Consider the following 14,005-nt stretch of genomic DNA (forward strand, 5'->3'; position numbering starts at 1 on the left):
GGGCAGGAGCCTGTCCTGCCTCCTGCCTCCTGCCTGGGCTCAGTGGAAATGTGCCCAGGAGCACAGCGCATGGCGGGGGCTGCCATCTGTCAGTGTGTTGCGTACATATGCATATGCACACATGTGGGATGGTTGCATGTGGTCTGGCAGCGGGCTTCGGACTGACCCTCCAGCTGCCACGCCTTGGACTGCCTCTAATGATGGGGAGTGAGGGCAGGGGGAGGCTGAGAGGAAGGGCCCAGGCCGTGCACCACGCAGGCCTTGACCTACATGCACTTACTCGTGCATGTGAGGTTGTGTGCGGTACCAAAGGTGTGGGAGGGGTGACAGCAGCTTTGCACCGGAAAAGCCTGCTGGTTTCTGTTTCAAAGGGCAGATTCTGTGGTGGTTCTGCAGCTTCTCATCTGGGCATTTCCCCTGTTCGGCTCCTCCTTCCATCCATGGAAACTCGGTCTTTCCGGGCCAGGTCTTTGTGACTCAGTTTTCCCCTCCCTGCTTCCACCTGAGCGTAACTCATTTTTAAAGCTCCACTCCCATTTTGCTGCCCCTCTTTCACTTGCTCACTCAGTCGTTGAGCAGGCACGGCCCGGCCTCAGGGCAAGTAAGGCATGTGTGTGCATAGTGCCACTAGAGGTCAAGGGTATGGCCACTGCAGGAAGGTGCTTCCACGTTGAGTCTTGGTAGAATTGGAGTCTGGGAGGTAGATAGTCCCTGGCTGGGAACCGAGACAAAACGGGGGACAGGAAGATACTGGCTATTCTTGCCGTTGGTTCAGTTTAGTGTGGGTGGAGCAGAAAAGATAGGAGACAGAAGCTGGGGGTAAATCAGTGCACCAGGAAGGTCCTGGAAGGCCAGAAAAGAGGCCTGTTCTCCTTAGTGAGCAACCTGGGGAGCAACCAGAACAATGTTCTGTGAAGAGTCAGAAGATTCGGGAAGGATGCTCATTGGTCAGAACGGGAGGGCAGGACAGCTGGCAGGAGTGGGGGCTTTCGGCTGGAGAACCAGGTGCGTGGGGTTTGCTGAGGGTGTTGGAACAGACCCCGTAGGACCAGTCACGTCTGGAGGGGGCGTCGGGGCCAGAAGCCTTGCCACTCTTCACAGTGGGATGGATGGACCCCAGCTGTGGCTAGAGGGCCAGGGAGGAAGCCTGGGGATTTGACCCTGGAGGACATTCGGGCCGGGGTGGTGCGCAGTCTGGGCTAGGAGGGCTCCCGGGGCGGAGGCCAGCCGGGCAGCGTGCTGGCACTGCCCTGGTCCCGCATCTTCCGGGCCAGTCTGGGTGAGAGCGTTTGGGAAGAGGCTCTGGAGATGAGGGAGTGCTTGGAGAGGGCTGCCTCTGGTGGCTTCTTCCGTTTGACGCGGTCCTCCCTACGTGCCTGGAAGGTCTGCATTCTGTCCAGGCCCCAGCCCGCACCAGGGGAGAGTAGCCTGTGGCCAGGGTGGCCCCCTCCGGGCCTGGGGTCGGAACTCCTGTGCCTGACCTCTCTTTGGTGAAGGGGAGGGCACTGAGTGAGCCCCTGCCGCGCCGCCTGCAGGCCTGGGCACTTTGGCTCTGAGGACATTCACCCTTACCAAAACCTCACGCCGCTGCCCTTGGTCACCTAGGTTCCCAGACAACAAAGTAGTGGGGGTCAGAGTCGTTGTCACTCTGCTTTGGTCACACAGCAATGGGACTTAAGCTGGGGTTCATGTCCGGAGCCCATGTGGGTTTTTCTACCACCCTGCCTTCTAGAGAACTTCAGTCTGGCCCTTTGCTTCACAGATGGTAAAACCGAGACTGAAAAGTCCCACGAGTCCCTGAGTGTCAACTCCGGAGCTAACGGCCCAGGCAGGTGCCTGCTGTTCAGGCCCGTGTGCCCCTGTCTGGGCCTAGGTGGCAGCATGCGCCGGCCTTGGGAGCCAGGACCGGACACACCCCGTGGCTGCCGCTGCCTCAGGGGACGAGGCCTCCCTCTGACACTTGCTGTGGATGACTTTGGGGGTGGGCCGTTTCAGGGGTGCACGGTTCTTTGGGCCTGATTCGCTTCCTCCCGTGGGTCCTGAGACGCGGCTGCCTTCCTGGCACCACCGACCCCTGGGGCTGTACGCCTCGGTCTGAGTCCTCAGTTCATGTCAGGAGACAGTCCTCACAGAACAGCCGGGGGTCCCTGTTTCTCTGGCTCTTCCCAGTCCGGCTTCTTCCCAGTCAGGCGACCTGCCTGGGTTCTCGTCGACAGACGTTCAGACTGGCAGCTGCCTGTGCTCGGGGGCGGCCCTGCTCTCTTGTCAGCCGAGGGGCTGCGGGGAGTCTTGGCCCGCGGCCCCTCGAAGGGGTCTCTCTGTGGTCCCTTCCTGAGGGAGAGCGTGGGGATAAGTGAGGAGACCAGGCTGCCCTTGTTTGGGTGTTGAGACCCCAGCCTGACCTTGGCCTCTTCTCTGCCTTCCTAGTTGACATTCGAGAAATCAAGGAGATCCGTCCAGGGAAGACCTCACGGGACTTTGACCGCTACCAAGAGGACCCTGCTTTCCGACCAGACCAGTCACACTGCTTTGTCATCCTGTATGGGATGGAATTCCGCCTGAAGACCCTGAGCCTGCAAGGTGGGAGTCGAGGGGCCGGAGGAGGCAGGAGAGGCGTAAAGGGGAATGTCCCCAGGTCCCCGGGTCTTCAGCTCAGCTGCCCCTCCCTCCCTCACAGCTACATCCGAGGACGAAGTGAACATGTGGATCAAGGGCTTGACGTGGCTGACTGAGGACACACTACAGGCAGCCACACCCCTGCAGATCGAGAGGTAAGAGCTGCCCTGACCCTGTGGCTCTAGGAAGCAGGGGCAGAGAGGCAGGGACACCGCCTGCTCATCGCCCTGGGCCTGGTCAGAGAAGTGGCCCTCACTGCAGGCATCTCCCCGCAGGTGGCTGCGGAAGCAGTTCTACTCGGTGGACCGGAATCGGGAGGACCGGTAGGTGCTGCGCTGCCGCTCCCACAGCAGCAGCCTGGCCTCCGAGAAGCAGAGGCCCGGGGCACCTGTCTCAAGCAGGGATCGGGGTGGGCAGGTGGTTCTGGCACAAGCAGCTTCCTGCTGAAAGCCCTCTGGTGGCCGTGGTGCGACTTGGCGAGAGAGGCCAGGGACAGTGAGCTGTGTGCCCTGCCCTGGCAGGCAGAGACAGGAAGTGCCGAACCGGCTCTGGGTGTCCGGGAAGAGGTCAGGGCAGCTTGCATTGTGCGGAAGGGGGCCTTGAAGCTCCTGTGTTTGAGGCCATGGTGCGGTAGCCAGAGGGCCCAAAGAGAGATGGGGACACAGACCAGGTTGTGGTAAGGACCTTCGACTGTTGCTGGGAAAGAGTTGGAAAACCACGGAGGGTTTGGAAGAGGGGTGTGGCCCAACCTGACCTCGGTGACTGGGACTGTGGCTGCTGGTAGAGAGGCCAGGGCAGCTTCGGTGCTCCAGCGGGGAGAGGACAGGGCTTGGGTCAGGGTAGAGGCGGGAGGAAGCAGTGGATTTGGGGGTGTGAGGGGAGGAGGAGGAGAGGATGGCAGTCACGCAGGAGGGGGCACGGATGGGAGACTCGGCGGTTTATTTGGCAGGTGTTAAGTTTCAAGACGCCCTCAGATGTCCAGGTAGAGATATCAGTGGGCAGATGGGCAGACCAAGTGTCGGGGGAGAGGCTGGGATGGAGGTGTTACCTGGGGAACATTACAATGATATGGAAGGCGGTGAGGCCAGATTCATCTGGGGGTCAGGGTGACCAGAACGGGGAGGAGGGCCAGTGGCTGATCCTGGGCCGTTTGGTTGTTGGGGATTGGAGAGGTCAGAAGGAACTCACCAAGCAACGTAGCAGCTCATGAGGGAAGAGGAGAGCCTGGGGGCTCACTGTTCTGGAAGCCTGGGGAGAGGGGCCGTGTCAAGTGTGGGGAAGACAGGTGCCCCCTGGACTTAATAGCACAGAGGTGGCAACTTTGAGCCAGGCAGTGGAGGGGCTCAGGGAATGGGCGGGGGCCTGGATGGCCCCTTCAAGGCATTGCTGTGGAGGGGAGTGGAGAAGGGGGTGAGGTAGAAGAGGTATGTGGGGGCGAGACAGATGTTTCGGTGGCAGAGACAGCAGCCTGCTTGTAATGCTGATGGCAGAGTCCCCAGAGGGAAAGCTTAGTGATGCAGCAAGTTCGTGCTCACAAAGCGAGGACCCTGGTGGCCCACCTCCCAGTGACTGAGGGCCAGACAGCTGGTGCCCACACAGGGCTGGCGTTTCTGAACAGCACTTGCTGGTGGCAGCCCCTCGGCAGTTTTTGTGCTGACTGCCAGGCTCCTGAGTGGGTGGAGGATGGGCTCCTGTCCCCCGTCCCTGACGCCCCTTTCCAGGAGAGAAAGCCTCTTGCCCACACGCTGTTGCTAGGCCCAGCAGTGTCCACTCGCCCCATATTCCAGCAGGGCACCCCTGAAGGGCAGGGACGCTTCCAGCTGAGAGGGGCCTTCCCTCTCCTCCCCCTCCTGGCATCCCGGGGCGGGGAGAGGCTCATTGCTGGGCGTCCCCTCCATGGAGGTTGTGGGTGAGCCCTGGCTGAGCCCTGGCTGAGCTGCACCTGCAGCAGTAGCCGCCTCCATCTGCCAACATGGGCCAGCTGCCACCTGGAGGGTCGAGGGGCCAGTGGTGCTGGTGGGGACAGGGCTTTACGGAGCCTGGTCACTCCTGTCTTGCCAGAATCCTGGGCTTTTCTTTACTCAGATGAGGAAACTGAGGCTCAGAGAAAAGAAGGGACTTCCCTTGGTCACACCCCAGGGCTCTGATCCAGCCTCACCCTCTGGACTCCAGGTTCCAGAGTAGTGTTACTTACCTGACCAGCCCCAGGTGGGCTCAGTCCACAGGTCAGAGGTCATGAGAGGTTAGGTGATGCCACTGGAGATGTTCTTGTTTTCTTAGCATCTCAGCCAAGGACCTGAAGAATATGCTGTCCCAGGTCAACTACCGGGTCCCCAACATGCGCTTCCTTCGAGAGCGGCTGACGGTATGGGCCTCCCAGCCGCCTGTGGGTGGGTGGGCGGGGAGGCCGGAGCTCCTGGCCAGCATGCCTGACCGGGAAGTCTCACTGTGTGCCGCGCAGGACCTGGAGCAGCGCAGCAGCGACATCACCTACGGGCAGTTTGCTCAGCTGTACCGCAGCCTCATGTACAGCGCCCAGAAGACGGTGCCTGAGCCACCCGCCTTCCCGTGGCCCTTGCCCCTGCTCTCCTGCCCCAGCCCTGCTTGCTTCAGCCCTGCTGCCCTCCTTGGGGGCTTTTGGGGTGCCATCCCTCCAGCTCTCCTCCTCTTGAGGCCTACCCCCACCTGTCACCCCAGCCTTTCTTCCTGAGAGCCCCTTTCCCACATGGCCTCCCAGGGCCTCTCGCTCTGACCAGGTTCTGTCTCCTGCAGATGGACCTCCCCTTCTTGGAAGCCAGCGCCCTGAGGTTTGGTTTGAAGTGGGGAGGCAGGGTTCCCCCGGGCGATACCTTCTGCGGGTGGGAGGGGTGAACCGTGCGGGATCATTCTGGGCAGTTCTGGCTGGGAGCTGAGCTCTGTCTTCAAGGGTCCCCTTACTGTCTGTGGACCACGCCAGCCAGCTGGCTACCAGGCACTTCTCCCCTGCAGGGCAGGGGAACGACCGGAGCTCTGCCGAGTGTCCCTCCCTGAGTTCCAGCAGTTCCTCCTCGAGTACCAGGGGGTATGGCTGGGCCGGGGTGCCCGGCTGAGGGAGGGGGCTGGGCTCATCACTGGCTGGAACCTCTCACGTGCCCCCACCCTGCCCACCCCCATCAGGAGCTGTGGGCTGTCGACCGGTTCCAGGTGCAGGAGTTCATGCTCGACTTCCTCCAAGACCCCTTGCGAGAGATTGAAGAGCCATACTTCTCCCTGGATGAGGTGAGGCCTGCCTCCACCTCTCCTGTCAGACAGAGTGGGCGGGGCTGGCCAGGGTGCCGCTGGGTCTCCGGGAGCCGACCTGCCAGGGGTGCCACCCTGTGCCCACCTTAGCTGCCCTAGTTGAGACTGAGCACCCTCTCTCCTTCCCACAACCCCCGTGCTGGTGGGCCAGGGCAGCAGCCCCGTTTCTCTTCTCTTCCACATGTGTTCCCGGGCAGTTCGTCACCTTCCTGTTCTCCAAAGAGAACAGCATGTGGAATGCAAAGCTGGACGCCGTGTGCCCAGACTCCATGAACAACCCTCTCTCCCACTACTGGATCTCCTCCTCGCACAACACGTGAGTGGCTGCCTGGGTCCCACCCAGCCTGACCTGGGGAGTGAGGGGCTTGCCTGACCACCCTGCCTGTCCTTCGCCATCCAGGTACCTGACTGGGGACCAGTTCTCCAGCGAGTCCTCTCTGGAAGCCTACGCCCGCTGCCTGCGGATGGGCTGCCGCTGCATCGAGTGTGCGTTGGGGCTGGGGTTGGGGGAGGAGGGCGGGAGGCCTGCCCGCTGACCGCAGTCATGTGGCTCTTCAGTGGACTGCTGGGACGGCCCCGACGGGATGCCGGTCATTTACCACGGACACACCCTCACCACCAAGATCAAGTTTTCAGATGTTCTGCACACCATCAAGGAGCATGCCTTTGTGGCCTCAGAGTGAGTGGGGTGGGGGACCCAGGGTGAGCTAGGCTCCAGTTCTCTCCTGCGACAGAGGCAGAGGGTCCCCTCGAATGTCTTGCCCCCATTCCACTTGACTCTCGTCGCCATCCTTCCTCCTGCTGCTCGAGTTGCTTCCCGTGTTGCTCCGTCTCCCGCATCCCTGTTTCCCTTCCGCGGGTCCTTCTCTTTAGCCTGTGGAACACGGTCAAATTCTTTCTGTCCGTGCGAGGTCCTTCCTTAGTTCTGACCTCTTCAGGCCATTGTCCTGCCAGCTCTTCCTGCACAGCCCAGGGAACTGTCTGTGTCCCGTGTGCCAGTTTACAACTCCTCTTCACCCCTAACCTGCAGTCACGGTGGGACGGGCTCTGAGATCCCGGCAGGGCCAGGTTGCTGGTCTCTCCTGCCTCGCTGAAGGGGTCAAGAGGGCCCCCTCTGAAGGCTGTGTCTCATCTCTCCTGACCTGTCTGGTGGTGGGATCTCTCTTGCCCTGCTGGGGCGGCCTCCGTAATGGGGCCAATCTGGGACTCAGGTCTGTAGCAGTCCCAGAGGTATGCCTGCAGCACCCAGCCACCCCTCTGGTGGCCAGGGCTCACATCCTCTCCGGGACTGCTTCCTGTAGACAGGCCCCGGGCCCTGCTGTTGGGACTGAGTGTTGACCCCACAGAACCAACCGCAGGACCTGTGTCAGCGCACGGTCCCTGACCCTGCAGGTACCCGGTCATCCTGTCCATTGAGGACCACTGCAGCATCGCCCAGCAGAGGAACATGGCCCAGTACTTCAAGAGGGTCCTCGGGGACACACTCCTCACCAAGCCCGTGGACATCGCCGCTGATGGGCTCCCTTCGCCCAACCAGCTCAAGAGGAAGATCCTTATCAAGGTAGGGGTGATGGGCCATGGGGACCGCCACGCCAGCCACCGGTCCGGGCGGGGTGAGGATGGGGGCTCCAGGACCTGGGCAGCGCTGTCACGTCCTGCACTTCCCCGCCACAGCACAAGAAGCTGGCCGAGGGCAGCGCCTATGAGGAGGTGCCCACGTCCGTGATGTACTCCGAGAACGACATCAGCAACTCCATCAAGAACGGCATCCTCTATCTGGAGGACCCCGTGAACCACGTGAGGGCCGGGCCGGGCCGGGCTGAGGGCAGGTGGTGGGAGGGCCTTGTCACAGGTCCCGCTTCGTCTCTCCCAGGAGTGGTATCCGCACTACTTCGTCCTGACCAGCAGCAAGATCTACTACTCAGAGGAGACCAGCAACGACCAGGGCAATGAGGACGAGGAAGAGCCCAAGGAGGTGAGGGGCCAGCCCGGGGGTGGGGGCTGGGGGCTGGGGGCTGGGCCCCCAGAGTCACCCAGTGCCTTTGCTGTCGCCCTCCCCTGCCCAGGCCAGCGGCAGCACAGAGCTGCACTCCAATGAGAAGTGGTTCCACGGGAAGCTCGGGGCGGGACGGGACGGCCGGCACATCGCCGAGCGCCTGCTGACCGAGTACTGCATCGAGACCGGGGCCCCCGACGGCTCCTTCCTCGTGCGCGAGAGCGAGACCTTTGTGGGCGACTACACCCTCTCTTTCTGGTAACGCACTCCCTGGGCTGTGCACGCGGGCAGGGAACCACCCAGAGACAGCCGCGGTCCACGGTCTGTCTTTGTTCCCGGCTCTCGGGTGACATCACACCTGTCTGGTTCGTGTGGCCGCCCTCTCACAGGGTGCCCTGGGCCTGAGACTCCCGCTGGCCCCCTCAGATTCACTGCCTCCCCTCTTCCTTCAGGCGGAACGGGAAAGTCCAGCACTGCCGGATCCACTCCCGGCAGGATGCCGGGACCCCCAAGTTCTTCTTGACAGACAACCTTGTCTTCGACTCGCTCTATGACCTCATCACGCACTACCAGCAGGTGCCCCTGCGCTGCAACGAGTTTGAGATGCGTCTCTCAGAGCCTGTCCCACAGACGAATGCCCACGAGAGCAAAGAGTGAGGGCAGGGATGGGGGTGCGGGTGGGGGCCTGGGTGGTGGTGGCGGAGTCCTCACTCAGGCCCGTCCTCAGGTGGTACCACGCCAGCCTGACCAGAGCTCAGGCCGAGCACATGCTGATGCGTGTTCCCCGTGACGGGGCCTTCCTGGTGCGGAAACGGAATGAGCCCAACTCCTACGCCATCTCCTTCCGGTGAGGGGTGTGGCCTGGGGTGCTGGAGGTGGGGTGGGGCTGCGGCGGGGCCCCTGGGTGACTGTTTGGTCTCTGTCAAGGGCGGAAGGCAAGATCAAGCATTGCCGCGTGCAGCAGGAGGGCCAGACGGTGATGCTGGGCAACTCGGAGTTCGACAGCCTCGTCGACCTCATCAGCTATTACGAGAAGCATCCACTGTACCGCAAGATGAAGCTGCGCTACCCCATCAATGAGGAGGCGCTGGAGAAGATCGGCACAGCTGTGAGGACTGGTGGTTGAGGGGGTGCTGCAGGCAGTGGGGACCCTTCTGAAACTCCTGGCTCACTGCTGGGCAGGCCCTCTGAATCCACCACTCATGGGAAGATCCAGCTGTGGGGGGCAGGCGTTCAGGCAGAGGGGTGCCCCTGTGGAGCCCACACAGGGAGAGTGGCCTGAGGCTCCTCCAGCTGGGTGTGGACTGGACTCTGTCCCTGGGTCTGGAGAGAGTGGGCTGCAGAGGTGGGGCTGTGGGGGCAGGACCTGATGGAGCGGAGGGTGGCAGCGGGGGTGGGGGGGTTTCTGGACCAGGATCATGGCCTTGGGTAGAAGGAGCGAGTCTGGCACAGGAAGTGCCCTTGAGACTCTTGTCATCAGTGGGCAGGGGTGGCGAGAGAGGACTGCCATCTGCTGGGGACAGGCTCAGCGGTGAGGGGCCTGCGCTGAGCAGAGCCCTGAGGGCGTGGTGCCTGTGGGGCTGTGCTGTAGAAACCCCGCTGGGGTGGGCCATCCCTACCAAGGTCGGGGGACCCTGGTGGACCAGGCGCCAGTGAGGGGGGCCCGTGGCTGTCAGTGCCCTTTCCATCTCTGGGCGTTAATGTATCCTCCTTCCGTCCCCTTTCTTAGGAGCCTGACTATGGGGCCTTGTATGAAGGACGCAACCCTGGCTTTTATGTGGAGGCAAACCCTATGCCGACTTTCAAGGTACAGCCTCAGGCCTCTGGGCACAGGAAGCTGGGGACAGTCCCCAGCTGCTCGGGGCTTGCACTTCTCAGCTCAGGGCCCATCTGTGGTCTTTGTGGAGAAGTGGTGTCTGTGGTTTTCCGCGGCCTGAGAGGTGGTGAGAGATGTGTGGTTGTCGAGTGGCCGCAGCGCACTCGGGGCCAGCTCCTCCCCAGCCCCCGTCCCTGGGGGTCGGCGGGGACCCTGCAGACTGCTCCCTGGGGTAACCCTGGTTTCTCCCTCGGGCTGCAGTGGGGCAGGGGCGGGGCCCACTTGCTAGAAAACCTTGTTTTGGCTCCGTGCTCCCTCACTTGGTAAAGATCTGTCAGACCTTCCTCTTTTTGCCTTTTTCTCTAAGAAGTAAGAGCTGTGCCCTGTTTGGTCCCCACTTTTCCTTCAGCTGCCATGGAGCCTGGGAGAAGGGTCCTTCTCCTTTTTCCAGTGAGGAAGGGTGGGGTCCCAGCCTGGCCAGAGCTGGCCGGGTCCCGAGGTGGCACTCAGGCGCTGCCGGCCCACCAGCCCTGACTCCTCCGGCACGTTCACGTGTTCCCTGTGGCCCAGGCGGGGCTTACGAGGTTCTGCCTGGACCCCGAGGGGCTTCCTTGGCAGAGGCTTGGCTCTGACCCCAGTGACATCTGTCCTAAGTCTCCTGCAGGGTAGTGATGAGGACCGAGTGCCACCTGCTGCTGCCTGAGCCCCAGCTGGGAAGCCCAGGTGCATGTGTGTGCACACGCGGCCTGGTCAGGACCCTGGGGGGTAGGGGCTGCTCTCCCAGGGGTGCTTCTCCTCTGCAGTGCGCGGTCAAAGCCCTCTTCGACTACAAGGCCCAGAGAGACGATGAGCTGACTTTCACCAAGAGTGCCATCATCCAGAATGTGGAGAAGCAGGATGGAGGCTGGTGAGCTGCGTCCCCGGGGCCCTGCACGGGCCTGTCTGTCCCACGTGTCTGCCCGCAGTGCCTGCCTTGGTCAGGCTCAGATGTGGGGGCCCCTGACAACAGATGCCCTCCTCGTGGGGTTTGGGTGGTTGCTGGGGGTCAGCGCCCCCTGGCTCTTACAGGTGGCGCGGAGACTATGGTGGGAAGAAGCAGCTCTGGTTCCCGTCAAACTACGTGGAGGAGATGGTCAGCCCAGCAGCCCTGGAGCCTGAGAGGGAGGTGAGGCGAGAGCCATTGGTGGGACACGGTTCTCACCTCCGTCACAGAGTCAGGTCTCATGGCCGCCCACACACGTGGCCATCACACCCCGTGCTGTCTGTGGTCTCCAGCACATGGGCGGGTGTGTGCACATCTGTAAGATGTCCTCTCACACACGCATACAGGACATGTGTGACGAGCCCTCGGGCTTTGCTTCCCACAGCACCTGGATGACAACAGCCCCCTGGGGGACTTGCTTCGGGGGGTCTTGGATGTGCCATCATGTCAGATTGGTGAGCCCCTGTCCCCTTCTCTTGACCACTGTCCCTAAGGGCCAGACTCTCTTGGTGCTGTCTCTGTGCTCCAGTGGTGGGCCTCAAAGGCTGCCCTCACTCTCCTTCCCCCCCGTGCTTGGGCACCCCCTTGACCACCACCCCAGGTGCCCTTCTGCACCCAGTTTGACCCTGCATGCTCCCCTTGGGCCAGCACTGTGGCTGGTACTGACAGCCACAGTCCTAATGGGTTGGGTTCCAGGGTGTGACAGAGGCTTGGAGGTGGGATGGGGGAGGCCCAGAGTTCAAGGTAGAGGTCTGCATCAGCCAGGGCTCAAGCCCTGGCCGGGCAGTGCCCGGAATGTAGAGGTGACTGATCCCAGCTCTTGTCTCGTTCCCTCAGCCATCCGCCCCGAGGGCAAGAACAACCGGCTCTTCGTCTTCTCCATCAGTATGGCGTCGGTGGCACAGTGGTCCCTGGATGTAGCTGCCGACTCACAGGAGGAGCTGCAGGACTGGGTGAAAAAGATCCGAGAAGTGGCTCAGACTGCAGACGCCAGGGTGAGAGCCTGCAGCCAGGGATCAGGGGAAGCAGACATGTGGCCAGCGGCATGGCATGTTTAGCATGTGTTGAAATACACGTGGGACATCCAGGTGGGCCTGCTTAGTGGGCAGTTGGCTCCACGGGGCAGCGGTAAGAGGCATCCTGGACAGGGGGCAGGTGTGGGTGCCCAGGAGGGCTGAGGGCTGCAGGGTAGGAGGAGCAGCCTGGGGAAGGGCTTGCGGGGAGGATGCACAGGCACAATGAGAAGTTCTCATTGGCTGGCGGTGGGCTTCGGGGAGGGGCCAGGCTCTGGGAGAGTGCGGAGGGCACACAGGTCTGGCGTTAACATCAGCAGCAGAAGGAGCTGGTGGGAGATGAAGCAGGAGCTCGGTCGGAAGGGCCAGCCTTCCGGAGGAGGGAGGCCCCTTCCACTGAGCCTGGGGGATGGAGAGGAGGAAGTACTTACAAGGGTAAGGGAATTACTACTAGTGGCCCTTTCCCTGGTCATTTGGGGCGGGGTTTGAGGGACTACAAAACAGACCTGTGGCTGCTTTGGACAATGGGCATCTGTGAGTCAAGCAGAGAGGGGACAGGTACCGAGGACTGTGCCCGAGGTGTGGCCTGGAAGGAGAAGGCACCGGCAGACCCGGTGGGTGAAGGAGGGGTCCAGAGTGTAGGCTGAAAGCGGAAGAGTCTGTGAGTGTAGGAGGGGCCCCTGGTGGGAGTGGCCCTCCAGAGATGAGAGGACCGTGTGGTGGAGACCGTGGAGAGTGGGCTTCTGTCACCGAGATGTGCGTGGTTGTGTTGGAGTGGGAGGAGCTGAGGTGGGAAAGCTTTTGGCCAGGGTGGCGGATGGTCCTTGGGGTGCAGAAGACTATGCCGGAGTCCCAAGTCCCCAGTGAAGTCACAGGGGAACCAGTAGGTGGCCTTTATACCTCAGAGAGGTTTGCTACCAAGTGGTGGCAGCATTACTGGGTAGTGCAGCCAACCCCAGGGCCCCGAGTGGGCACTAGGGTCTGGGCTGTGGTGAGGCTCCCTCCCCCTCGAGTGTGTCCTGGGGTAGAGAAGCGTGGTTCTGGGTGAGGATGAGGACGGAGGGCTGCTGCTTATGGTTCAGTGGGGTCTGGAAGACGGTGGGGAGGGACCCAGAGCACCTGTGGAGCCGACTGCCCAAGGCAGGCAGGCTGCGTTCCCCTGGGCGGGGCCCCAGCCGGGGGCTACAGGCCCTTGTGTGTGTCACCAGCTCACGGAGGGGAAGATGATGGAGCGGAGGAAGAAGATCGCCCTGGAGCTCTCCGAGCTGGTCGTCTACTGCCGCCCTGTCCCCTTCGACGAAGAGAGTAAGTGCCAAGGCCCAGCGGGTGTGCACGTGTGGGGGTGCTCTCCATGGGGGTGCAAGAGGAGAGTGTAGTCCCTCTGTGCGGGGGGGGGGTGTTGGGAGCTGGCCCCCAGCACTGCCTGGGGGCTGGGGCTCTGAAAGTGTTCTCCCTGTTCGGCTCAGAGATTGGCACAGAGCGCGCCTGCTACCGGGACATGTCGTCCTTCCCGGAAACCAAGGCCGAGAAGTATGTGAACAAGGCCAAAGGCAAGAAGTTTCTCCAGTACAACCGCCTGCAGCTCTCCCGCATCTACCCCAAGGGCCAGCGGCTGGACTCCTCCAATTACGACCCCCTGCCCATGTGGATCTGTGGCAGTCAGCTGGTGGCCCTCAACTTCCAGACCCCAGGTGAGGAGGTGCCCTGGGGGGGCGGGGGAGGGCACCTCCGGGCCGTGGGGCTGGAGGCCACTAACCTGGTTCTTGCAGACAAACCGATGCAGATGAACCAGGCCCTTTTCATGACCGGTGGGCACTGTGGCTACGTGCTGCAGCCCAGCACCATGCGGGATGAGGCCTTTGACCCCTTTGACAAGAGCAGCCTTCGAGGGCTGGAGCCCTGCGCCATCTGCATCGAGGTAGGTTTCCGGAGGGGAAGGGGCTGCTCCCCTGGGCCTCATTTCGGGAGTCAGGAATGTGGTGCTGGTTAATGGACTGGGGAGGGACCCTGGACTGTCCTCAAGCTTGAGGAAGACAGCTATGAGTCTCCATAGTGGGGCCAGCTCTTGAGTGGCTCTGGCCAGGGGCTGAATGTGGCTGGTCTTGGCACTAAGGAATCAGACTGCCCGTGCGTCCAAGCCAAGGGTCGCCCCTGCCTGGAAGGAGTAGGCAGAAGATGGGCAAGAAGCTAGTGCTGAGCCAGGGGCCGGAGCAAGCTAGGTAGTACTGCACTCAGGAGAACAGGCTGCAGCAGAAGAACACCTTTGTAGCAGTTGGAGAGCACCCCTGAGGCCCCCAGTGATG

General features: G+C 62.2%; 1 protein-coding gene across 5 annotated transcripts in view; it reads left to right on the top strand.

The window, feature by feature from the left end:
- The window catches only part of PLCG1 (phospholipase C gamma 1), a 38,633-nt gene that overhangs the window by 16,773 nt on the left and 7,855 nt on the right, over positions 1–14,005 (top strand). For all 5 annotated transcript variants that reach the window (XM_053671319.1, XM_053671321.1, XM_037164424.2 and 2 more), the window contains exons 3-28: positions 2,428–2,580; positions 2,678–2,771; positions 2,892–2,939; positions 4,897–4,981; positions 5,078–5,161; positions 5,389–5,423; positions 5,605–5,677; positions 5,773–5,874; positions 6,093–6,211; positions 6,296–6,381; positions 6,454–6,574; positions 7,288–7,456; positions 7,570–7,692; positions 7,769–7,870; positions 7,962–8,149; positions 8,344–8,544; positions 8,619–8,738; positions 8,819–8,999; positions 9,621–9,698; positions 10,511–10,614; positions 10,776–10,872; positions 11,075–11,144; positions 11,527–11,684; positions 12,911–13,007; positions 13,169–13,393; positions 13,472–13,620. In XM_053671319.1, coding sequence (XP_053527294.1) covers positions 2,428–2,580; positions 2,678–2,771; positions 2,892–2,939; positions 4,897–4,981; positions 5,078–5,161; positions 5,389–5,423; positions 5,605–5,677; positions 5,773–5,874; positions 6,093–6,211; positions 6,296–6,381; positions 6,454–6,574; positions 7,288–7,456; positions 7,570–7,692; positions 7,769–7,870; positions 7,962–8,149; positions 8,344–8,544; positions 8,619–8,738; positions 8,819–8,999; positions 9,621–9,698; positions 10,511–10,614; positions 10,776–10,872; positions 11,075–11,144; positions 11,527–11,684; positions 12,911–13,007; positions 13,169–13,393; positions 13,472–13,620 — 3,062 coding nt within the window. The remainder of the gene's footprint in view (positions 1–2,427; positions 2,581–2,677; positions 2,772–2,891; positions 2,940–4,896; positions 4,982–5,077; positions 5,162–5,388; positions 5,424–5,604; positions 5,678–5,772; positions 5,875–6,092; positions 6,212–6,295; positions 6,382–6,453; positions 6,575–7,287; positions 7,457–7,569; positions 7,693–7,768; positions 7,871–7,961; positions 8,150–8,343; positions 8,545–8,618; positions 8,739–8,818; positions 9,000–9,620; positions 9,699–10,510; positions 10,615–10,775; positions 10,873–11,074; positions 11,145–11,526; positions 11,685–12,910; positions 13,008–13,168; positions 13,394–13,471; positions 13,621–14,005) is intronic.

This window comes from Artibeus jamaicensis, unplaced genomic scaffold (assembly GCF_021234435.1).
Source record: "Artibeus jamaicensis isolate MK-2021 breed Jamaican fruit bat unplaced genomic scaffold, CSHL_Jam_final contig_685, whole genome shotgun sequence".
NCBI lineage: Eukaryota > Metazoa > Chordata > Mammalia > Chiroptera > Phyllostomidae > Artibeus > Artibeus jamaicensis.